The sequence below is a fragment of the Lepidochelys kempii genome, chromosome 7 (genome assembly GCF_965140265.1).
Source record: "Lepidochelys kempii isolate rLepKem1 chromosome 7, rLepKem1.hap2, whole genome shotgun sequence".
In the NCBI taxonomy this organism is placed as follows: domain Eukaryota; kingdom Metazoa; phylum Chordata; order Testudines; family Cheloniidae; genus Lepidochelys; species Lepidochelys kempii.
This window is the reverse complement of record NC_133262.1, coordinates 9208468-9234021: the sequence shown is the minus strand read 5'-3', so window position 1 is coordinate 9234021 and position 25554 is coordinate 9208468. Positions and strand designations below refer to the sequence as shown.

The 25554-nt window shown below is 43.2% G+C and overlaps 1 protein-coding gene across 5 annotated transcripts in view; it reads left to right on the top strand.

The window, feature by feature from the left end:
- Positions 1 to 25554, top strand: part of FRMD4B (FERM domain containing 4B) — a 198167-nt gene that overhangs the window by 101910 nt on the left and 70703 nt on the right. For all 5 annotated transcript variants that reach the window (XM_073351063.1, XM_073351064.1, XM_073351062.1 and 2 more), the window contains exons 2-5: positions 11648 to 11713; positions 12771 to 12865; positions 15238 to 15330; positions 20095 to 20179. In XM_073351063.1, coding sequence (XP_073207164.1) covers positions 11648 to 11713; positions 12771 to 12865; positions 15238 to 15330; positions 20095 to 20179 — 339 coding nt within the window. The remainder of the gene's footprint in view (positions 1 to 11647; positions 11714 to 12770; positions 12866 to 15237; positions 15331 to 20094; positions 20180 to 25554) is intronic.

The window sequence follows — 25554 nt, the reverse complement described above, 5'->3', positions numbered from 1 at the left end:
TCCTGTGTGACTGTGGCAAGTCACTCATCCTCTGTACCTCAGTTTCCCCACCTGCAAAATGGGACAACACTTACTAACTGGCCAACCTCTTCGCAGCTTGAGTGAATGTCCATACATGATTTCTTCATGAATCTGATTCCTTTAGCCTCTCTAGATTTTGTTGCTGCGAGCTGTGACTGTTGATTCAGAATAAATTGGACGGTTTTTACAATGCACCATAATAGCGTATTGCAGGCCATTTTTCCTGCATAATGTTACATGTTTTGCAGCTTGTATTAGCTATTTGTTTAGCAAAAAGGGCTCTCTCACACTCTGTGCTGTTTCAGAGTAACAGCCATGTTAGTCTGTATTCGCAAAAAGAAAAGGAGTACTTGTGGCACCTTAGAGACTAACCAATTAGAGACTAACCTTAGAGACTAACTCTGTGCTGTGTGCATCTATCTAGTCTCCTTCCCAAGGGTGAAATATTCTCTAGGGCTCTTTGTTCTGCATAGTGTAGCTTAACCTTGTGCAACTAAACTAAGAGATGCTTATGGAAATAGGACTATCCAGTAAAAAAGAAAGGAGTGAGTGAGTGAAGCACTCTGTGCAGTCAGAATCAAATCCTGCAGGCTTTACTCTGGCCTTCTCTAGGCAAAACTCCAATGAGAATTGTGCCTCACTGCAGGATTTGCCCTTAGAGAGGGGAGGGAGAAAGAGAGATGCAAACTGAGGAATCTTGTCTTGAGTATCAAACTTGTGCCCCGACCCACAAACATTTTACCTAGGTGAGTAACTTGAGTAGCCCCACTGACATCAGCCACTTGAGCTGGAGAGGACCCCGGGGAGTTCTTCTTACAGATGGCTGTAAAGGGACTGTTCACCTGAGTAAAATCACTCCCGTGTGTAAGTGCTGGTGGCTTGTGGCTCAAATTGCAGGTTATCGTTTTGGAATATTAAGGCATTTGTGTCGGGCCTCGTCTGCACTGTTTTGGGTTTGTATTATTTTGCTAACACTGGTATAGCCATGTGTGCAATAGCTTCATGTAGACATGCTGCACCAGTATAAATCACAGTTATTCATGAGAGCAACACATCTGTGCTAGGAATTGACACTAGGGCATCTCCATCAATGTAGCTTTACTGGCAGCTAAAACCCCAGAGTAGCAGAGTCCCAAGAGAAAGCAGCTCATGACGTGTGTGAGTATTTTGATGGTAAATAAACCGTTCCAAATTTTGTCTCAAAATTGTACGCAGCTTCTTTTAAATCTTTTCCTCGTTGCTATTTTTTTAGTGTCTTTACGCACTTATAATTGTAAAAATCAAAGGTGGCTTCATAGTATTTTAAAACACACACACACACGTTTAAAAATATGACTGATAGATCTGCCTGGCTTAACCACACCTGGCTGTCTGTAATTTGTCGCTGGAGATGAAATCTCAGTTTTGTTGAGGGAGTGTAATGAGTTTTTGTTTTATTTTTGACTCAAACCCTCCTAAGACACTCTCTCAGCCATGTTATTTTGTCAGCTTTTTTCACTTCAATTTTTGAGAGGCTTCCTGTTTACACAGCGTCTAAATATGGTGGTTGGGTTTTTTTAGCGTGATGACACAATGATGTCTAAAAATATTGTGTGTAACTACTGGCTGCAAATAGGGAGGATGTTACTGCCAGGGGAGCGTAGCATAAATATCCTGCAGGTTCTACTCTGCCCAAACATTAAGGAGCAGGATATCATGGGGAATTGGTCCACATGGCTAAGAAATGGACTGTTTGCCTTTTAGACTGTATTTTTAAGAACTCATAAAGTTGAGCAAAATATGCCTCAATAACTTGACATTGAGAATTCACCGACATATATGTTTTGCCTGCAAGTGATGTTTCATGAGTGAAATCAAAGATCATTAGTGTTTCCTCAATTTTCTGTTTGTCTTGGTGTAAAAGTTAGCCTAATGTTGAATGAGTGTAAATCCAAAGTGGCTTTCCGGAAGCAACTTGTGATTTACTCTGGCATAACCGAGAGAAGAATATGGCCATAGTCCTTTAATTTTGTATGCACAGGTCTGCCCCTTTACCCATACACTGCACAAGGCTATGGCATGTGTATGTCCCAGCTCTACTTAATGATAATCCAGTTTGCACCGACAAAATTAAATGCTGTGTTGAACCCCCACTGAACAGCATTTAATCCTAGTCTTCCCCTTTGCTTTACCTTGAAAGAGGTAACTGTTATTATCAGAAAGGGATACCTATGTTCTTTTAGAGTAACAGGCGTGTTAGTCTGTATTCGCAAAAAGAAAAGGAATATTTGTGGCACCTTAGAGACTAACCAATTTATTTGAGCATGAGCTTTCGTGCGCTACAGCTATGCATCCGATGAAGTGAGCTGTAGCTCACGAAAGCTCATGCTCAAATAAATTGGTTAGTCTCTAAGGTGCCACAAGTACTCCTTTTCTTTATGTTCTTTTAGTACACTCCTTTTTCTTTAAGCATCTGAGTATATCACCTGCTTGCATAAAACCTGCGGGAATTGCTTGTCTGTGAGCTACGACTGCTGCAGAGATGAGGTAATGTGTAAACATCCTGGACAATCGTTCTCCATTCCTTCCCCTCCCTCTGCTTTTGAGTTGCATAAACCTGCATTAGGTAAGAGCTGACCACTTGTGCAGAGAGAAAAAGGGTTTGCTGGTTTCTTTGGAAAACATGAGAATCCAATACCTCTGCAGTTTTCTGTTTGGTTTTGTTGTGAGCTGGGTTCCATGCTGCGCTTTGTTCCACTTGTTTCTTGATTTTATGCAGGAGGTAGGACTGGAAACAAGGGCTTGAGTCTATTTAAGTTTCTCCTTATTTAACTGTTTGCCTATCAATAAATAGACAACACCCCTATCATTAATATCAATGATTGGGTATATATAGTGACATACGCTTTTGCAAAATATAACCGATATAAATGTGCAAAAAAAGCATTTTGATTAAGCTGAAATATATACAAATTCATATCTATCTCTGAACTGCTTGTAATATCGGTGTCTTGTCTTTGCCAGGATTCATCTTGCAGTAGATTCTTTAATAAGAACTGCCAGTCATACTGTTCATATTAGCAAGGCACAGTGGATAGAAGATGAAAATGTAACTGCAGGAGATGGGACCTGGCAGCTATTAGAGCTGTTGGGTCAAATCCTGATTCCTGCACAGATCTTGAGTAAATCAGTTTAAATAACTGATGAGCTACCGGTAAATAAATTGCATGTATGTACCTGGGAAGCCAGGACTAGCTCCTTGTTAGAATCATAGAATATCAGGGTTGGAAGGGACCCCAGAAGGTCATCTAGTCCAACCCCCTGCTTGAAGCAGGACCAATTCCCAGTTAAATCATCCCAGCCAGGGCTTTGTCAAGCCTGACCTTAAAAACCTCTAAGGAAGGAGATTCTACCACCTCCCTAGGTAACACATTCCAGTGTTTCACCACCCTCTTAGTGAAAAAGTTTTTCCTAATATCCAATCTAAACCTCCCCCACTGCAACTTGAGACCATTACTCCTCGTTCTGTCATCTGCTACCATTGAGAACAGTCTAGAGCCATCCTCTTTGGAACCCCCTTTCAGGTAGTTGACAGCAGCTATCAAATCCCCCCTCATTCTTCTCTTCTGCAGGCTAAACAATCCCAGCTCCCTCAGCCTCTCCTTATAAGTCATGTGTTCTAGACCCCTGATCATTTTTGTTGCCCTTCGCTGGACTCTCTCCAATTTATCCACATCCTTCTTGTAGTGTGGGGCCCAAAACTGGACACAGTACTCCAGATGAGGCCTCACCAATGTCGAATAGAGGGGAACGATCACGTCCCTCGATCTGCTCGCTATGCCCCTACTTATACATCCCAAAATGCCATTGGCCTTCTTGGCAACAAGGGTACACTGCTGACTCATATCCAGCTTCTTGTCCACTGTCACCCCTAGGTCCTTTTCCGCAGAACTGCTGCCTAGCCATTCGGGCCCTAGTCTGTAGCTGTGCATTGGGTTCTTCCGTCCTAAGTGCAGGACCCTACACTTATCCTTATTGAACCTCATCAGATTTCTTTTGGCCCAATCCTCCAATTTGTCTAGGTCCTTCTGTATCCTATCCCTCCCCTCCAGCGTATCTACCACTCCTCCCAGTTTAGTATCATCCGCAAATTTGCTGAGAGTGCAATCCACACCATCCTCCAGATCATTTATGAAGATATTGAACAAAACCGGCCCCAGGACCGACCCTTGGGGCACTCCACTTGATACCGGCTGCCAACTAGACATGGAGCCATTGATCACTACCCGTTGAGCCCGACAATCTAGCCAGCTTTCTACCCACCTTATAGTGCATTCATCCAGCCCATACTTCCTTAATTTGCTGAGAAGAATACTGTGGGAGACCGTGTCAAAAGCTTTGCTAAAGTCAAGAAACAATACATCCACTGCTTTCCCTTCATCCACAGAACCAGTAATCTCATCATAAAAGGCGATTAGATTAGTCAGGCATGACCTTCCCTTGGTGAATCCATGCTGGCTGTTCCTGATCACTTTCCTCTCATGCAAGTGCTTCAGGATTGATTCTTTGAGGACCTGCTCCATGATTTTTCCAGGGACTGAGGTGAGGCTGACTGGCCTGTAGTTCCCAGGATCCTCCTTCTTCCCTTTTTTAAAGATTGGCACTACATTAGCCTTTTTCCAGTCATCCGGGACTTCCCTGGTTCGCCATGAGTTTTCAAAGATAATGGCCAATGGCTCTGCAATCACAGCCGCCAATTCCTTCAGCACTCTCGGATGCAACTCGTCCGGCCCCATGGACTTGTGCACGTCCAACTTTTCTAAATAGTCCCTAACCACCTCTGTCTCCACAGAGGGCTGGCCATCTATTCCCCATGTGATGCCCAGCGCAGCAGTCTGGGAGCTGACCTTGTTAGTGAAAACAGAGGCAAAAAAAGCATTGAGTACATTAGCTTTTTCCACATCCTCTGTCACTAGGTTGCCTCCCTCATTCAGTAAGGGGCCCACACTTTCCTTGGCTTTCTTCTTGTTGCCAACATACCTGAAGAAACCCTTCTTGTTACTCTTAACATCTCTTGCTAGCTGCAGCTCCAGGTGCGATTTGGCCCTCCTGATATCATTCCTACATGCCCAAGCAATATTTTTATACTCTTCCCCGGTCATATGTCCAACCTTCCACTTCTTGTAAGCTTCTTTTTTATGTTTAAGATCCGCTAGGATTTCACCATTAAGCCAAGCTGGTCGCCTGCCATATTTACTATTCTTTCGACTCATTGGGATGGTTTGTCCCTGTAACCTCAACAGGGATTCCTTGAAATACAGCCAGCTCTCCTGGACTCCTTTCCCCTTCAAGTTAGTCCCCCAGGGGATCCTGGCCATCCGTTCCCTGAGGGAGTCGAAGTCTGCTTTCCTGAAGTCCAGGGTCCGTATCCTGCTGCTTACCTTTCTTCCCTTTGTTACCTTTGTTCTTCAGTTCCAAAAGCCCAGGCCTCTACCTCTTGAGCTAAAGATGATCTCCCTTAGTAATGCCCCTTTTTATTTCCTATGACACTAGAGGGTGACATTTGTAAGCTCTAGGCCAGCAGTTCTCAACCATCAGTCCAAGGCCCCCCTAGGGGGCCACGAGCAGATTTCAGGGGGTCTGCCAAGCAGGACCAGAATTAGACTCACTGGGTTCCAGGGCAGAAAACCAAAGCCCTGTGCCCAAAGCTGTGCCATCTGGGACTGAAAATGAAGCCTGAGCAACTTAGCTTCACTGGGCCCTGTGTGGAGTGCGTCCACAGGCAATTGCCCTGCTTGCTACCCCCTAATGCTGGCCCTGGCTTTTATATGCAGAAAAACAGTTGTTATAGCACAGGTGGGCTGTGGAGTTTTTATAGCATGTTGGCGGTGGGCTTAGAAAGAAAGAGGTTGAGAACCCCTGCTCTAGGGGACAAGGCCAGTCTTTTTTGTTATCTGTAAAAACAACGAGGAGTACTTGTGGCACCTTATAGACTAACAAATTTATTTGGGCATAAGCTTTCGTGGGCTAAAACCCACTTCATCAGATGCATGGAGTGGAAAATACAATAGGAAGATAGATATATATAGCAGTACACGAAAAGATGGGAGTTGCCTTACCCAGTGGGGGGGTCGAGACAAATCAATTAAAGTGGGATATTATCAACAGCTTGCAAAGGGCTTTGGGATCCTTCTGGAAGACTAATCATAAATTAGTCACTATCTCTGGCCTTCCGGGCTTTGCAAGCTGCAGTGTTGAGCCCCCCCATGGAAACCATGAGGCTCACTGTGAATGCAAGGTCTCCCTGTACAGAGCAGCCTGTATGATTGAGGATGTGATAGAGATGCCACAACAATCGCAAGTCAATACACTCTATCACTGAATGCTCTTGTTCTGTTCTGTGCTAAATAGTCCAGATTTAACTTTCTAAAATTCTGCAAATTCATCATTGCATTTTTGAGATAATATAAAATGCATGAAGTTCAGAGAATCTTAACAACCACAAGATGCCTGATTCAAAGGTTAATTGTATCATTAGTTTAATTTTAATGAATTGGAAGAAGAGTCAAGGATGGATTTATACCCCTAACTATTTAATGATTTTTGAAAAATCTCTGTGGGTAGAAGAGGCCTGTCTTGTTGTTAGAGCAGGAATCTTGAGATTTGGGTCCTGATTTGGGCATGTCGTGAGAGTTAATTGCTTAACATTTTTAAAGTGCTTCGAGATTCGCTGTTGGATGGCGCAGAGTGCAAATGGAGTGCAAATGATTGTGATAGCTTTTACACTTGAATCTTTGAGGCAGCTTTCCATGGCACAATGTTTTTATATTAGAGAGAGAGAGAGAAGAAATGTTTTTAGTTACCAATAGATAAATGCGGCAATTACAGCTGTCAGAAATGATTAACGTGATTTCATTGGGTAAAAATGAGCAATTAGGCATTGCCATTATTTATGCTATCTCAGTGCAACAGATGGGGCTGTGACTTAAAAACACTAATGGATCAGATGCTTCACAACGGGAGCAATTGGCAGCAGTATGTCAGAGGCAGAAAAAGTGTAAGTTGATGAAATGACTAATCTATGGTAGCATGTGTGTTCATAAATAAATCACAATGGCTTAGTGACAAATGCTGCTGTGATCAGATTGTAATGGATTTAAGGGCTCCAGACAATGCAGATAAATCACATACAGAGCTCCTTAGGAGCAGGGAGTAGAATCCTGGATTTTTATCTCCTAAACCGAAGGTCTATAGCAATTGAGCTAAAGGAGATCCACCACGGCCAGCAATAGCTGTAAGCCACACATCCTCTTTGTGGGCCTCTCAGTAATGGATCTCTCTCTCTCTCTCTCAATAGTTATTTCTTTAATTTAGGCCTGGTCTAAACCCAGTTTTTGTACTGTATGTTGTCTTATACCAGCATAGCAACGAGCTATAGTGATATAAGCGCATTTATACTGGTATTTGTGTGTCAATAAGGCCTTATATTTTTAAAAACACTTTACATGTTCCACCGTCTCCCACATCCAGGCTTTCTCAGGCTTTGTCTATGGAGGGACTTGTCATGTCACCGTTTTCGGGTAGAATCCCAGCCCCGTCTCAGAGTGCAACGTATGGGCTGGATCCTCAGGTGGTGTAAATTGATAGCCCCACTGACATCAACAGAGCAATGCCGATTTCCACCAGCTGAGACTCGGGCCCTAACTCTGTTACTGTCCACAGAGAGATCAGTCATTTGTAGGGAAAGAACTATTGTGTTCACAATGTTTAATTAATTAGGAAATCCCTATCTTAGAAATCCACCCTCTGTCTATGTTTAGAGCTGCAGATTTATTGCCTGTGAGAAGCTCTGTGCCTTCAGGAGAATGAGTTATTCTGAGGGCATGATTAAAAAATATAAAAGCCAGGTTCCCTTTACCAGCTGTAATCTTCAGAGTACTTGAAAGCCAGGTCTTGCCCAGACTGTGAGGGACCCAGAATAGAACAGTTCTTAAATAATGTAAACGCTGTCATGGAAATGTAATAGATTTTAAAGGACAGGTGTTAAAGGAGCATAATGTACCTTTATTTTTTTTAACTGTTCCAAGAGAGACATGAGAATAGTTTTTGATGGATAAACATGACATAAACCTGAAACTAAGGTGACCAAAACAGTCCAGATCTAATAGCTATGGTGTGAGCCGGGTTTCATTGCATATCCCTGGATAAACCTCATGGTCCAAGCAGCTGAGCTGGTCTTGAAACTCAAATAAGGCAATGCCATCGTCTTCTTCAATGAGGCTGTCTCTCCTATGTCTGTCGCAACAAGGAATCCCAGCAGGAGCCTTCGTGTTCGAATGCATGGGCGGCATGTGAACCACCCATTCAGGGAGGCTAGCCCTTAGCCCCGCCCCTTCTGCCCGAGGCTCTTCCCCACTGGAGCCCTGAACCCCCACTGCGGCCACTGGCCCGCCCACCCCACCCCAGCCCCGGAGCACCGGACAGGCAGTCCCAGTATGCCAGGCAGCCCGAGGCCCAGAGCGCTGGGCGGCTTGAGTGCTGAGCAGCCCAAGGCCCGGATCACTGAGCGGCCCGAGCGCTAGGCATCCCAAGGCCCAGATCACCAGGCGGCCCAAGTGCTGGGTGGCCTGAGCTGCAGAGCACTGGCCACAGTGGACAAGCGGGAAGCAGAAGGGGGCTTGGGGCGGAGTCTGGGCAGGACCACGCCTGGCTCTTTGAGGAGGCTCAGCCTCACCTGGTCTGAAATACCCACCGCCCATGTTTGAATGTACAACTAATTCATTCCCTCTCCCAGGGGCTAGGACTGAGGATAACTTCCTTGTGACAAGGGACAGAACTCAGGCCAGCTGGGGACTTACTAATTTAGTTCCTAAACTTCCTAAATATGAACTAAATCAGCTGGGAGAAATAATTTAATCAGAAAAATGTGAATGACGATTGGGAATCATTTAAGAACATCTTGATAGATGCCTGAAAAGCCACAGTCCCACAGTTGAGGAAGAAGATCGTGCTGATTAAAAATTGACCTGGTTTAGAGGGGAAGTGAAGACGTCTATAAAAAATTAATATATATAAGAAATGGAAGAAAGGGGAAGTTGATATTAATGAATATAAATCATAAGTTAGGAATTGTAGAAAATTGGTAAGGGAAGCAAAGGGACACTAGGATAAATCTATGGCTAGCAGAATTAAGGGCAATAAGGGGCTTTATAAATATATTAGGAATAAAAGGAATCCTGACAATGGTATTGGTCCATTACTAGATGGAAAAGGTAAAATTATCAATAATGATGCAGAAAATGCAGAAGTATTCAATAAATATTTCTGATCCATATTTGGGGAAAAAATAGATGCTATTTTCATCATATGGTGCTGATAACATTCTTTCCATTCCACTGATATCTCTGGAGGATGTTAAACAGAAGTTATTAACGTTAGCCATTTTAAATTAGCAGATCCATATAACTTGCATTGAAGAGTTTAAAAAGAGCTGGCTGAGGAACTCACTTGACTCTTAATGTTTATTTTCAATAAGTCTTGGAGCACTGGGGAATTTCCAGAAGACTGGAAGAAAGCTAATGTGCCAATTTTTAAAGAGGGTAAATGGGATGACCCAGGTAATTATAGGCCCGTCAGCCTGACATTGATCCCAGGAAAGATAATGTCAAACTAAACTTGATATATATTTCTGATGAGATAAGCTTAAGTGATAAAGGTAATAGTGTTGACATAATATACTTAAACTTTTGGAAGGTATTTGACTTGGTACAGCATGATATTTTGATTAAAAAATTAGAACAATATAAAATATGGCACACATTAAATGGATTAAAAACTGGCAAACTGATAGGTCTCAAAATGTAATTACAAACAGGGAATCATCATCCAGAGGGTATGTTTCCAGTGGGGTCCCGCAGGCATCAGTTCTTGGCCCTACGTTATTTAACATTTATATCAATGACCTTAAAAAAAACTAAAATGATCACTGATAGGGTTTGCAGATGACACAAAAATGGGGGAATGCTAAATCATGAAGAGGAGAGGTCACTGGTGCAGAGCGATGTGGATTGTTTGGTACATTGTATGCAAGCAAACAACCTGAATTTACATATAGCCATATTAAAATGCATTAGAACCCCGTTTATCTGATCCTCCATTAACTGGCTCTCCATGTCAATCAGGCAACCAACGCACACAGGTCCAGAAGGGGGTGATCTCTGTAGTGACCACTAGATGGCGCTGCAGCATTGCACTTTCCCATTCTCTGCTTTATCAGGATTGGTTTCAGAGTAACAGCCGTGTTAGTCTGTATTCGCAAAAAGAAAAGGAGTACTTGTGGCACCTTAGAGACTTATGCTCAAATAAATTGGTTAGTCTCTAAGGTGCCACAAGTACTCCTTTTCTTTTTATCAGGATTATTGATTATCTGTTCTGGCCCCTATACCAGTTAGATTGAATAAACGGGGTTCTGCTTTATATGCATCTAGGAACAAAGAATGTTGACCGTACTTACAGAGTGGGGGACTCTATCCGGGGAGCAGTGACTTTTGAAAAAGTTTTGGGGGATAAACAGCTGAACATGAGCTCCCAGTGGGACACTGTGGCCGAAAGAGCTAATGCAATCCTGGGTTGCATAAACAGGGGAATTTCGAGTAGAAGTTAAGAGGTGATTTTACCTCTGTATTTAGCACTAGCGTGACCTCTGTTGCAATACTGTGTCCAGTTCTGGTGCCCACAAGTGAAGAAAGATGTAGATAAATTGGAGAGGGCTCAAAGAAGAGTCATGAGAATGATTAAAGGATTAGAAAACATGCCTTACAGTGGTAGACTCAAAGAGACTCAATCTATTTATCTTAAAAAAAAGAAGATTGAGTGACTTGATTACAGCTCATAAATATCTACATGGGGAATAAATATTTAATAATGGGCCTTCAATCTAGCAGAGAAAAGTATAACACAATCCAAGAGCTGGAAGTTAAAGCTAGACACTTCCAACTAGAAATAAAGCATACATTTTTGACAGTGGGAGTAATTAACCAATGGAACAGTTTACCAAGGGTGAGAGTGGATTCTCCATCACTATTTTTAAGTCAAGTTGGGATCTTTTTTTCTAAATGATCTGCTCTAGGAATTATCTTGGGGGCAGTTCTCTGGCCTGTGTTATACAGGAGGTCAGACTAGATGATCACAATTGTCCTTTCTCACCTTGGAATCTCTGAATAAATGTCTTGTTTATACCCAGGGCTGGTTGCTCTGCTGGAGCATGTGAACGTAAGAACATTGCTAGCTCTGCGTGTAAAGGTATTAATAAGTCTGGATTATTTTCACTACGCAGGCCAAGTGCAATGAAATTACAACGGAACTGCAGCTCTGCTACAGCTTTTGGGTAATTTTCATCTGATCCTGAGAGGTGTTAAGTGCCCTTAGCTACTGTTTGAAGTCTATGGGAGTTGAGAGTGCTCAACAGCTGGGAGAAAGAACCTTAGCCTTCCTGTAGGGAGTAGATTCAGTTACCAAGACATCTTCCAATGTGGCTCAGTAGCAAGGACATCAAAGCCTACTGTTATAAATACTGTAATTGCCTTCTGCAGCTTTTAAATGGAGTTTCCTCCATTCCCTCACCACTGACATGTTCCTTTCTTTCTAGATGACAGAAGGCAGGCACTGCCAGGTGCAGCTCCTTGATGACAGGAAGTTGGAACTGCTGGTTCAGGTAAACACCCTGTATGGGGCATCAAAAGCATCACTTTGCCCAACATAGCCTGGTTTTATAGTGGCATCTATGCTTTTTATTGCAATCCACTGAATTGTATTTTACCAGCTTAAATGGACACAGTCAAACTTTTCTTAAATGTCCATGGGTAAAGTTTTCAAAATCGCCCAAGTTCTGTTTTCAGAAGCAATGGCGGACTTATGCTCCTAAATCTCATTGGCTTCTGAGTGCCTGCATCACTTTTGAAATGGGACTTAGACCCCAAAGTCAAAGAGGCGCATCTAAAAAATTTTAGCCCTAGTCTGTGTGACTAACAACCCCTCAGATTACTAACATGGAATGAATTTTAAAAATCTAAATCAGACTTCATCTTTTTGTTATTTGCTTGGACGATGACAAACAGACCCGTCTTGTGTCACTAGATTCATGTTCTAGCTCTTGGTGCTGTTACATTTGGACATTTTTCAATAAATAGCTTTTGAAAAAAAATCTGTTCTCACTACAATTTATAACACATTAAGTTCTTCTGAGTTTCAATTTTAAAATCTATTTGAAAATGGTCTGTGTTTTGGATTGTGTTTTGGGGTGGATGGTACCTTGTCATAAGGGGGAAAAAAGGGTCCAGTTTTTCTGGGGTATAACAGATTCTATATTGAAAAGTCCCTCCTGCAATAAAGTCCACGAAAAGCCTGAATTCAGTCCAGTCTTTCTCCTAGACTAGCCACTCCTTTCCTCTACCTCTTTTTATACATTTCAACTGGTTTGTGGAGGCTAACAAACTTAGTTGCCTCTGCTCCCCAACCACGTAGTCATTTATGTCTGGTTCTAAATTTCTGCAGTTCTGAAAGGTAAACCGGGGTTTGGGGTCTTGACTGTACTTGGGAAGTCAACACCCAAGAGCACGAGGCTTCATGGCATCTAGCTGGGTAGTAGACTGCATCATGGTTCTTTAAACTATGTGGCAATGTCCCTTTAAGGTAACATACCCAGAGAAGACTAATTTAAAAATAAAATGGCTGAGCTGAATGTAATGATGTGCTGATGATTCTCTCAATAGCCCAAACTTTTGTCTCGGGAGTTACTGGATCTGGTGGCATCACATTTCAACCTCAAAGAAAAGGAGTATTTTGGAATAACATTTATAGATGATACGTAAGTATCTGTATTTCTTTTTTTAAACAATTGGTGAAATGATTGTTGCAAACCAATGTCTCAGTCCATCCCACAAAGCACAGAAATTGGACTCCAGGCCAAGCCACAATGATCTAAAGATGACTCCTGTTTTCAAAGATGGTTTTCCTCCCCCTTAGAATGGTCCTCAGCTGAGTCAGGATGACACACCATGACAAAACAGAAGGGCAGTTCTATAAAATCCTGCTTGGGTTTATTTTGCCCTTTCTTATTTGTCTTACAAGTGAAAGGTGGAAAAGTTGATTGTGTTCTCTCCTTCACATGCTCATGCATGCCTTCTCTGTACAATTAAAAAAAACTGGGGGAATATGCAAGCATTTTTAGTATTTTCTGGCCTCAAAGCCAGTATAAACAAATCTTTAATCCCGAACTGGCATAACGGCAGAGAAATCTGAAGTCAGATAACATAGTAATAAACTGTCCCTTTTTCTGTGCCTTTTGCTTATTTTTGTAGAAGTCTAAAACCACTTTGCAGTCTTCCAAAAACAGCTGCAAACATAGCATGCATTTTAACTCCTTAAATTCCTCTCTCATCCAGTTGTTAGTGAAACCTTCGAGCTGACTGACATTGGTGGGCATGTTGCCTAGTCTCAGGGTCCATTTTACTGCATGACATTGCACGAGTCACTTTATACTCCCTCATAATAAGCATTTCCAGTGCAACCACATCCCAGCTTCCAGAAATGGCAGAAGACCCGTGCCAAAAACAAGCCCAGCTCAGGAGGGGTGGAGGTTTGCAACAGTAGCCAGTGGAACTGGATCTTGGCCCTAGTTACATCTTGATTAACACCAGCCCTGTAATACCTGCCCTACCTAGGACATTTCTCGCCCTTTTCAGCACATCCCTTATCTCTGTAGGTCACACAGGAAGTCTGTGACAGTAAAGACACCCTTAATCACAAGACCAACTTTCTTCCCATTGTACAAAGCTGTGCGTCAACCCACAGCTGTAGAGGCAGTGCCCTCCCCAGGGGTTTTGGGGGTGGGGTAGGAGAGGAATAGTGGGGGATGCTCTTTAGGATGTCGTCTTAGCTGGGTATCACCCCTGTGTGAGGAGGTGTCTGCTTCTGAAGCCCTTCTTGGCACTATCATGGGTGTATTTTTTGAAGAGCTGCTTTCCTCCCGGGGACTCTCTTTGGAATGTTTTTGCAATGTCCTTGCCCTTTCCACTGTCAGAAAATGTTTTCTTCCAGCATTTCTTCTATAAATACCTCTGGGATGATGTTTGTACTCCTCCCGACCTCCCAGGAGAGCTTCCATGAGACTTTTTTTCCCTTGTTAATTGCTTAGTGGCAGTTCCACCTGTTGAGATTTTCCAAAGCACTCCCTGGGTATTTCATAAGGGCTGCTAGGATCCCAAAAAAGCAAGCAGAAATTTTGACAAATGCCAGAGAATTTATAGACATCTGCTAAAGATGCCACGTGCCTGTCAGTGTTTGGAGTGTGAGCCTGTCACCTCTGGGGGGCAGTCATGCTGTTCCAGCTTGGGGGCCTGTCCCCATGCCAGAACCTCTCAGATGGCAGCACTAGGCATCACTGAGTGCCTGTCTCTCCGAGCTAATCCACGGGGCAAAGCAAGGAGCAAACCATGTCACCCACTCTGTTCCCGCTTGTTATTAAAAATGGTGCTTGTGGAGGCATGTATTCTCTTCTCAGTCACTCCCTGTGGACACTGCCCTAAACTGATTCAGCCGCTGCAGTGTTCAATAACAGAGTCTGTATGGGCACCTGCCTGACTAGATAATAGTGCCTACACTGACAAGCCGTGCTATGAAATGTGGGTACCTCGCCCTTCTCTTTCATTTGACTTAACAATTGTCAAAAACAGGCTCTTCATCTTGGGGGTCTGCATCAATAGACGCTGGGAAATGACAGCACAACGCTCTGCAATCTCACCACGGACATAGTGATTATGGAACCAGCATCTTTTCACTCTAAAGGGCACCCATCCTTGGACTACGTGCCAGATTCTCAGCTGGTGTAAATTGGAATGGCTACTTTGAAATCGGTGGAACTGCTCCAATTTACAACAGCAGGGCAAGATCTTGCCTTAAGGTGGAGGGGAGACATATTAGTTCTTCTAATATGCAAAGTATATCAACGTCTGAAAGTGCTAGTAAGTAAACAGACATTTGGCCAAATCCTGCCTCGATTGAAGAGTTGAAAGTTTTGTCCCAGACTTCAGTGTGAACAGGATTTCTCAGTCCAGCTCTTTTAAAATGCTGGTTTGAGCAAATGCGAGCGCTGAAGGGAATCTGTTTCAGTATTATTAATGGAACCTGTTCCTCTCCCTCCATATCCCCCCACCCTCCACTCCCCATTTGTTCCTACAGAGGCCAGAATATATGGCTGCAGTTAGATCATAGAGTTCTGGATCATGACTTGCCCAAGAAACCAGGTCCAGCAACTTTGTACTTTGCAGTTAGGTAAGTAATTGTTTTCTATATGTTTCTATATATACCACACATTACAGGTTTGGTGTCTTTATTATTTAGTGTATTTATAGCTTTTTGTTTCAAAGGATTAATAATTAATTTGATAGAGGATAATTAATTGATGATTAATTCGACAGAGGAAATAAAAGTCAAAGCCATATGTGTTATTTTTAGAAAGCAATTAACTCCTGGATAAATGCTGGTTAGCTATGAGATACTTTGGAAATTTGGTTGTTCCCTTTTTAAATCAAAACAATTTTTTATTAAATTAAACAGACATTGTAGTTTTTTTTAAAGAATCCTATACTTAAAGAGCTTCCTTACCTGAATTGCTACTAACAACTTTGATTAGTTAAACTATACTAATTCCTAACCATTAAATTTACTTTTCCCCAGTTATGCTGGCTGCTACTATTTTCCTTTTCAGTCAGTCTGAAAAATGAAATTAGGCTGATCTTTTCCACTCTCCAGTACTAATATGACACAACTTCTTGCTAGATTTTTGCTGAGTTTGTTAAAAGTTTTTGTAAGGCACGCTGAGAGAACAGTGATTTGTGTAGCATAGGTAAGTAGGTACCACAAGACTGCGCTGTCTGTGTTTAGGACATAGTAGGGGATGGTTCAAACCTGGTACTCACTGAATATGCTTTCCTTCTTGTTAGATTTTGTAGCTTCCCACCTTCCCCCATTTTTTAAAAACAAAACCAAAACTAATTTGTTCCCTTTAAATGTATTTATTACAGGCCCTTTGTCCCTCCTAAACATTCAGTGCCTCTGGCCAGGAAATGAGAAACTGAGTCTGTGTATTGAACTTCAGTCACTTACATGGCAACAGGGCAGAAATACTGTCACTGACTTGGCCATCAAATTGGTCGCGTGACTAATCTTCCCTATTCTTTCATGAAATGTAAAGAGCTCTATTCCATGTGGGCAAGACCCTGTGTCCTGGCAGAGATCCACTGACCTCGGCCTGCCCTGACTCGCATCAGAGGACTGGAACTGTGCATAGACAGTCGGAAGTGGCGGGGGGGGCGCAAAGGTATCTTAAAGCCACCTTTACACACATACTTCCTGAGCTGTGCTGTGCACACCTTGGTTGGGACGGAAGATCTAGGCCAGGACCTGTTAAGATACAGAAGTGTTCCTTACAAGATGGGAGATTGGAAAGCACTGAAAGAGTTAATATGGAGAGAAAGAACTGACTTGGGAGGAGAAGCTGCTGGAAGCTAATTTTAAGCCCAAGCACTAAGGGGTAGAGTTTGCATCTTAGGGGCATAAAAGCTTAAATAAACTATTTTAAAATGAGCAAGTAGGTAGTGCATGGAGAGGCCTTTAGAAAGGAAAAGAGGAGGATATAGGAATGGTTAACAATACACCAACTATTTAGCACGGCAGAAAATATATATTCTAATAGAAGTACCTTTAAGATCTGCATATAGTTCTGACGTTTGAGCGACAGTGGGTTTTCACACCCTGGCACATGTCTTGGCTGGTTAGTGCCCGCATGCTTATCTCTCCCTAACACATGTGCCTTGTCATTGTCTATTCTTCAATTAAACCCAGATGTGAGCCGTCGAAAGGCTAGGGTCAGCGCTGTGTGCACACAGCTTCAGTGGAAAGGCAGAGGCAAGGCTAGAGCGCGGCGCTCATGCTTGGCACAGCACAGGCCTGTGTAGGCCATGTGGCCTCCGAATGCTGACTCAGACCAGAACTGAGGTAGAAATGGTGCCGATGCTTCATACTGCACATCTCCTGCCAGTTTAACGCCTCCTGGTTTGGGGTTTAAACAAGCCTTGTGCCTGCTCGGTATAAAAGGCATGGTTTTAAAACAGGAGCAAGGAAGAGCCATTTTGTAAACACAAAATAACTGATGGAAGGGATCAAGGAGATTTGCCTGGGGGATAAAGAGCAAATGTGAACATTAGCCTTTTGTGGAATATGCCTTCTCTTCCCCCAGTGCTTTTTAATACCTTTGCCAGAAGAAATTAGCATCTTCCCTGTTCCCGGGCTTTTGTGTAGCCTCCTTTGTCGGTCAGCTTCCGCATTTACACTGCGAGCTCTTTGGGGCAGGGGCCTGTCAGGAGAGAGAGACTGAACTGGGCGTGGGGCCTGGAGGCCCAGTGTGTAAGGACTCAATAAATAGGGCCCCAGGAAGGGAATGTTTTGATTACCTGTGGACTGGGAGTTATGAAACGGCCCTGAAGAGGGGAGAAATTGGCAGCGGAGCATTGCAGGGTGACCTCTGGCTACAAGGAGGTGCTCAGGAATTAGCCACCTTGTGTTAGACCTGTGTTAGGGGACTGGACCATGTGGCCCCAAATATTCCCTCATTCTGCAAAGCCTATGCATTGATCATGAACTGTTCATACCTTGCAGCGATATAGCTAAAAAAGGCTTTACGGGACTGGGTTATCTTGCTTTACATAGATTTGAGAGATTAGTGCTTCCAGAATGATAGATGTTCATTGTCTAGGCACCGTTTCGTAAGTAATGTCCATAGTCTTGGTGCTGTTTAGGGTAATAGCCCAAGTGAGTATCAGGCGAAAAGCACAAAGCAAAAGCAACTTACAGAACTTGTTGTTGTTTTTATTATTATTTAGTATTTCCAGAGAGTGACAGCAAGGTGCTTGGCTCTGTGTATGTGCATAAAGTATTATGTCCGGACGCTGGTCTCATTTATGCCAGTGTAATTCTGGAATAACTCCCATTGTATTTACTGGAATTATGACAGATGCCCAGGTAGCTGAGGTCAGTATCTGGGCTGTGATCCCTGCCCATCTTGCCATAGAAAATACTGTATGCTAAGATGGGGGGTCCCTTGGTAATCCAAGAGGCATGGAATTTAGTTTCAGGATATGGTTTTGAGGGCTGCTGTGAGATTTGCTATTGTTTTATTGGTTTTGTATTTTTAACTGATTAGAGCCTGAAACATGCATTCTTTTCTGGTAGTTTAAATCCAAGTAAATATGACACTGGAGCCAGCCCTGACCATCTAAGAACGTGACCGTTATCGCCTCATGGCCGCCCGTGTCTGCACAGTGGCAGTGAGGCCAGAACTGAGATCCTCCCTAAAAAGCAGTATAGTCCCCTTCCACTTGAGCTGAAGGAGAATTTGTTTCCGACTCTGACATGTCAGCATCAGTACTGCTATACTGCCAGGAGAGGGCAGAGGCACGCAGTAATGGTACAAGCTCACAATGATGAGCATGTCCAGGAGAGGCCAGGGGAGCAAGGCTTCAGAGAGGAAATGTGATTTCAGGAAGGCTTTGATAGTAGATGGAGAGGTTTTTGGCACTGGAAGAGGAGGGAGGATGGTTCAAAGCAGAAGGGTCCGCATGGAAGAAAGGGCAGACGCTTTAGACAAAGCCTTTGGAATCACCATGTGTAAAGAATTCCCTTAGCAAATCAGCCAAGCGCTTCCTGGTTGTGAGCCTTTGCAAATAAGAAAACATTCGTTGTCCTTTTGAGGACTCCACATTCCTAAGCATTCCTAAGAGCTGTCGAGCTTTGCTTTGCCGCTTGGCCACACTGTAAACAGATGCCCTTGCACCTGCTATATTTAGTCAAACAAAAAGGGGCTTCTGACAGGCTGGTGAACAGAGGGAGCTGCCCCTTGGGGGAAGAAGATTCACTGGATCAGAAGGGCTCAGTGTTGGGTTTTTCATGTTTAGAGAGAGGTCAGGTCACACGAGTGTGCCCCTACCCTCTGGTTCTGGCAGCTGAACTCCAGCCCCGTCGATAATAAAACCTTAAACTCCACATGCTGGCAACTGAACCTCAGGGCACCATGTGACAGCCCTGATCATCTCCATCGTAATCCCATGGAATGCCTACTTACAGACACTGATAAGTGTTTCGGGCCCTTTGCACCCCTCCAGCGCACAGTATGGAAGGCTGCTAACACACCTGAGTGCAAGCAAAATGCAGTCAGGGTGGCGCATGGAAGGAGAACTACCACTGTGCAAAATGCTTCCCCAGTCCTGGAGCTGACAGCACTTCCTCCACATAAGATCCCACCATACTGGTTCAGGGCCGGGGTGGCATGGCTGGCAGGTGGGGACAGAGCCAGGAAGCAGCATTCCAAGCTTGTATTATTTCCAGTGGACATTCCAGTTTGTTCTGAGCAATCTCACTGAGTCTTGTCTACGGCTTGTCCCCACAGTCCCCATGGGGGAAGACTGTGCGCACCTATGGACAGGGAGATCAGAGACAGCACACTCCTGAACTGGCCCTTGTTTCAGAGGGAAGGGAAAATCTAGAACAGTGCAGAGATTCCAGCTCTCTGTTCAAAGTATTGGAACTAGAGCTCTCATGAGTTCCTGGACACGATGTGATTCCAAGGTAATGCCTCCGCCAGCCTTCCACACTAGCACTAATCCCTCTGCCACGGTGGATTTTGCATTGGCTTTGTCGAGTTGTAACACAGAGTTTGTGTTACCCTTTTCCAATTCCAGGGCATCTTTTCTCTGCTTAAGAGGATGTCTTGCCCCTTTGAAATCTGACAAGGTTTTCAAAAGAGATGAAAAGTCGTCAAATAGCTCCTGTTTAACAGGGTGTTTGTCATTCCCTTTTCGCTATCTCTCCTACAGGTCCTTCTGCTTGTTCCCTACTAATAGGCAGGAAATTAAATGCAATAAGTCATAGTTCTTCTGAACCATCTGTACTGCAGGGGAACAAAAAAATGAGGAAATCAGAATGACTTGGGAGGGAATAGAACTGGGTAAGAAAACAAAGTTGCTTTGTTCTTTTTTTCAGGTTTTACATTGAAAGCATCTCCTTTCTGAAGGACAGAAACACAGTAGAACTCTTTTTCCTGAATGCAAAATCTTCTGTGCACAAGGTAACGTGTGATGTCTTTTGAAACATTTACCTGATATTATGCATTTTCCAGTACTAGAGCCCATCACTAGACTGGCTGATAAATTAGGTATTAATGAAATCATATTTCTAGATTATACTGAAGGATTCAAATTTAAACACTCCTCCAACTTCAGGTACATAGATGAATGGGACGGGGATGGTTTCAGGATGCGATTTTCACAGCCCTCTGGCTTTCAAAGGGGCTAAACCAAAACCCCAGATCCAAATATACCCAGACTTTGGAGTGTTTGAAATCTGGATCAGAATTTTGCAGCTAGCCCTCAGCTCTAATTGACATCATACATGTGCTTCCCGCATATATGTAATATTAAATGGCTAATGCAAGTGTCTACCTTAGTTCTTCATTAATCTCAACCACCGCTCTGCATCAGTGCACAAGACATATTCATTTGAATGTGGTTACTTTTTTCCCTGAAAGTACCCCATAAAGTCAAGAACAAAGAGAACATACTTTTAATATATATATATATTTATACACAAGTGTATGTACATGGGTACACACTCTCTCTCTCTCTCTCTCTCTCTCTCTCTTTTTGGTTAGGAAGTTAACGTTTTGTGTATAGAAAATGCAAAAATTCACACTTTTTTTAAACTACTTTTTTTTTTTCATCAGGATGTCATGCTACCATGTTTTAAAAAGTATAAATTAGCTCTCCAGAGGAAGGGGAATCTCCCTTATCCTAAGTGAGGATTGTATGGGCACATCAAATAAAACCACAGGTGCCAGTCTGCCAAACTTTTGCTGTAACAGGAACCATGTTTCAATAAACACCAATGCAGCAGTGTCTAACGTTTCTGTGATTTTTCTGGTACTGTCAAGTCAAGCAGCTGGCACTTCCATTGTTGTTTTTCATGCAACCTGCCTAGTTGTGAAGCTCGATTCTGACAGGTATTAGAGAGAAACAGAATAATCTGCTCATTCATTAACTGGTATAGTGATTCCATATATTAGTTCAAATTCATCCCTGTGCAACTCCATTGTTTGCTAACATTCACACACATCACATTTTAAAGGGTCGTAGATCAAAAACTGGTATTTCTGGCTGGGTGGAAACCTTACACAGAATATTTAATGGCAAGAATGTGGATCTCACTTGTATAGGAATTTTTCTGGGAGAGTGAGAAAAATGGAACCCCACTTCCCACCCCTCACCCCCCCCAAAAATTGGTTTTTTTTTTAAAGTAAACATTTGTTAAGAGTTCTGGACCTCATTGGCCGAGCTTAATAGCCAATGAGTCTCAAGTTCAGTCTATTCGTCCTCTCAAGTAAGTGTCTTGGAAGTTGGTAGAAATTGTTTCAGGGAACACTGAAACACAGGCACAAAAGCACAAAAAATATAGAATTGGAAAATGTAACTGATTTAGTCATGGGATGTGAAGAATATTACCACTGTCCAGAACTAACTTGCTATTAAAATAAATGCTAGTCACATCAAAACATTGGGTTACCTGGTGTGTGTGTGTTTGTGTATGCAGTATAAAAGGCAAGGGGAAAAAACACTCCATATATAAACATATATGTTATCTAGCCAGCCAGGAAGACTCGCATCTGGCCCTGATAAATAATATTATTCACACAGCATAGTTATATAGTATTGAAATGAACTGATGATCATGCGCAAAGTGCTGGAATAAACATTGTGTATCATGCAGTAATTTATTTCAGTACTTTGAGTTTCACTGTTTGAATGAGAGTCCTTTTTATTTCGTTAGGCCTGTGCTTTAATTGGTATTAGTGTACAAAGTGCCAGCTGCCTGATTTTGCACTGCACAACTGCCAGAAGATGAGAGAAATAGTTTTCCCTAGTGTACAGTTTCTATAGGAAGCATAAGGAGAGGGAGCTTGGCTTAAAATTCAGAAAGGAGGTTGGCTGTAAAGAAAAGTTTCAGATCAGCCTTGAGATACTAACAAAGTACAGGTTTCAGAGTAGCAGCCGTGTTAGTCTGTATTCGCAAAAAGAAAAGGAGGACTTGTGGCACCTTAGAGACTAACCAATTTATTTGATATTTATTTGAAATAAATTTGTTAACAAAGTACAGTAAAACCAGGCAGCCCTTCTCTTTGTATAACTTCTCATTCCAAGCTGGTGAAACGAAAATGAACCCTGAGCAAAGAAATTTCTCTGTTTATAGATCATTAAAAATCAAAGCAGACTTGTTGCCTCTTAGTCATGCTGGTTAAAACTGAGGCTGCACGGGCATGACAGCAGCAGTGCAGGGGAAGAGTTTTAACATTGCTACTAACATTGCTAATAACATTGAGTGTACAGTCTGGCAAAGACTCAGAAGGAACAGAACCTATGTGAATGGGGGTTTGAAGACAATACTGTAGCACTGTGACCTAAGTCTTCACTTGGCTTCACGTTGGGGTATCATCCCAAAAGATCCTTACACTGCAGGATCCCGTGCCAAGAGAATAAGATTGGGGTCAAGCTTTTCTGAACTCGGCAGTGCAAGCCTGAATATCTGTGGGTTTAGCTATCTCTGCTTGTTGTGTTGGGAATATGTAACCATATGCTACAATACCATCCCCCTAATTCACCTCAATAAATCCCTTCTTTTTGATTGCAAGCTCTTTGGGGCAGGGACTGTCACTGTTAGTATAGCATTAAGCACAGTAGGGCTCCACCTGGCTGCTGCATTATAAATGTTAACATCTTGGGCTTGATTATTAGTATTTATGCGTACACATCTCTGTTCATGGCAGTAATGCGATTCACAACCATTCTTGATGGTATATTGAATATTCCTAATGAGTTAGATAAAGCCACAAATATGTGGGATTTGCATGTGCAAAAGGGCTGATTGTACTTATAAAAATGAGCAATCGGTTGTGTGTGGTTGGAAAATCTGAAGGGTGTCTGGAAATTTGAGTCAAATTAATCTTTGGCATAGCTCCATTGAAGTCAGTGGATTTACCCTAGGGATAAATTTGACCCATTGCCTTTTAACACTAAAATGAGTTACTTTCTGGTTATTTAATGCCATTTGGGGAACAGCTGATCACAGTTATGTGAGATTTCAGTTCATTAGAGATAATCAAAAATGCAGTTTACATTTATGTTGAATTAACACTCTCATTTAAGAACTGGAATGCAGATGAGATGATGGGCACCTCAAATGTATTCAAAAGCCACACTAACTCAATAAACATCGTAGTCACTTTCGTTTGTGCTTCAGGGCAAGGAGACGCAGTCAGAGTAAAGGGCAGTATCAGTTACAAAATATAACCAGATTCCCAACTTTAGTGAAGCAACCTACGGCTAGTCACTAATAATGACAGATCAGATGTTCTCTGGTATTTCTCAGTAGTTTCCCAGGTAGGGAAGCTTAGACTTGTGTGGATTTCTTTTTTGTTTGTTTCTGTTTTTTGCTCCACTCATATTGAATGCCATAAGGAACCCCAATGTCTTTAAAAGCAACAACCTATAATTGAAGCACATGATGCAGGGATCTCCGTAATGCACCTGTGCTCTCTGTTTACCTGAATGATGAGATATAAAAGGCCGTATCCTACCCTAGATCTTTACATGAAGCTCCCATTGTGGGACAGGAATGCAGTTCAAAACGTGGGTGATCAGATAGGAGGGTGTGAGGGAAGTATGGAAACCTGGATGGGTTGATAAAGACTGCTTAAAATAGCATCTTAATTATTTTCACAGAACTGTTCTCAATGTTCTTTCACATTTCACTGTGTAAAAAAACAAAGAGAAACTTTAAAAAAAGCCCCAGTGGAGGAAAGCACTTGTGCCTGTATTTAGCTTAAAGTGTGTGCTTAACTTCCGGTGACTTTAATGGGATTTAGGCAAATGCTTAACTCTAAGCATACGTTCTTTCCTGGATACTGATGCTTTCCTGACTGAGAGCCTAGCTGGATGGGTATGTGCAGTTGTGGAGTGAGCCATGTGTTGGTGCTTTCATTTCAGTGGTACTCTATCTATATGGGGTGAAATTCACCCTTGTGCCAAGGACCAGTGCAAGGCTTAAGCGACAGCTAAGTCCTACTTCGAGGGACCAAGTCCTACTTAAATGCGATTTAGGCCTTGTGCCTGTCCGCTGCCTCAGAGGAATTTCCCCCCTAGCTTGTAAAGTACCGTAGAATCCTTCAGGCAGAAAGTGTGACCTAATTACGTAATTATTAAAAAATATGTATTGGCATCACTATTTACATGGGAGAAGCGCTCCATAGAATGTAGTCTTCGTTTGTCTATGGGGCAGTTTCTCTGAAGCTCGTCTCTAGGTTAGGTCCTATGCTCCGGTTTAGTTTCCACGCTTTTCCTCCTCCAATACAAAGGGAATCCCTAATCTAGGGGAAGGGAGATCAATGCCTTAAATATCTCGGGGCCAGATTCTGATACTTATTCCCGTTCAGGAGCACTTTGCTCCACAAGGGGTCATTTGGATTTCAGTTGGCCGGCTCACAGCATAAAGTACTACTCAATGTGAGTAAAAGTGGCAGAATCTAGCTAGCCTACCAGGCCAGCATCTCCAGATGCCTGCTGCGCTTTAAGGGAGCCCAGGGTCAGTGTGCACGGTGACCCTGCTGTCCCAGGGAAGTCTGGACAGTCCTTTTGCTGTAGGCTGAACATACTGGTGAACAACCGGCTCATATGGAGCAAAAAATGACCCTGCTCTATATAACTTTTCTCCCTTTTCCTCTCTCCTTGAGCTCTTCCTCCCTTTGGAGCACCGAGCCAGTGACCCCTTTCCATAGAGGAAGCTGGGCAGTCAGACATATGATCCCCATAGTAAGTGTATGATTCACTAGGGGCTCGTGCTCTTTGTATCTTCTGTCAGCCAAGTGCATTGCATGTACCAGGGGCTCCTTGCATCCCTCCATTTCCCCTGCCCCGCCAGGTCTCCGTGTGCCACCCTCCCGTCCTCTCCTATTTCAAGGACTCCTTGTAACTCCTCCCACCTCCTCCCTTGTGCTCCCCTATGGTCCCCTTCCCCCATGCAGTTGTTTCCCATTCTCCCCACTTCCATGCCACAGGATCTGTGTGCATCCCATTTGTCTCTTCCCTCCCCAAGGCACAGCGGGGCTCTGTGGGCCCCCCATTCACTCCCTCTGCTACATGCCAGAATGCCTGTGTCACCCCCGCAACCTCCAAGTCTCCCATCCCCATCCAGGGTGCCTGTGTAGCCCCTCTATTCCCTACTCCCTGTCTCTCCCCTCCCGCCTTGTTGATCCCTGCTTTGCCCCTCACACACTGCTTCCCCCTTCTGGTCCCCACTTCCTCCACTTTTCACCCCATCCGTCTGGTTCCTGCTACATTTTCTCTGTCCCCACTCTTGCCTCTTCCCTGTCTGGGTCCCCATTTCCCCCTCACACTC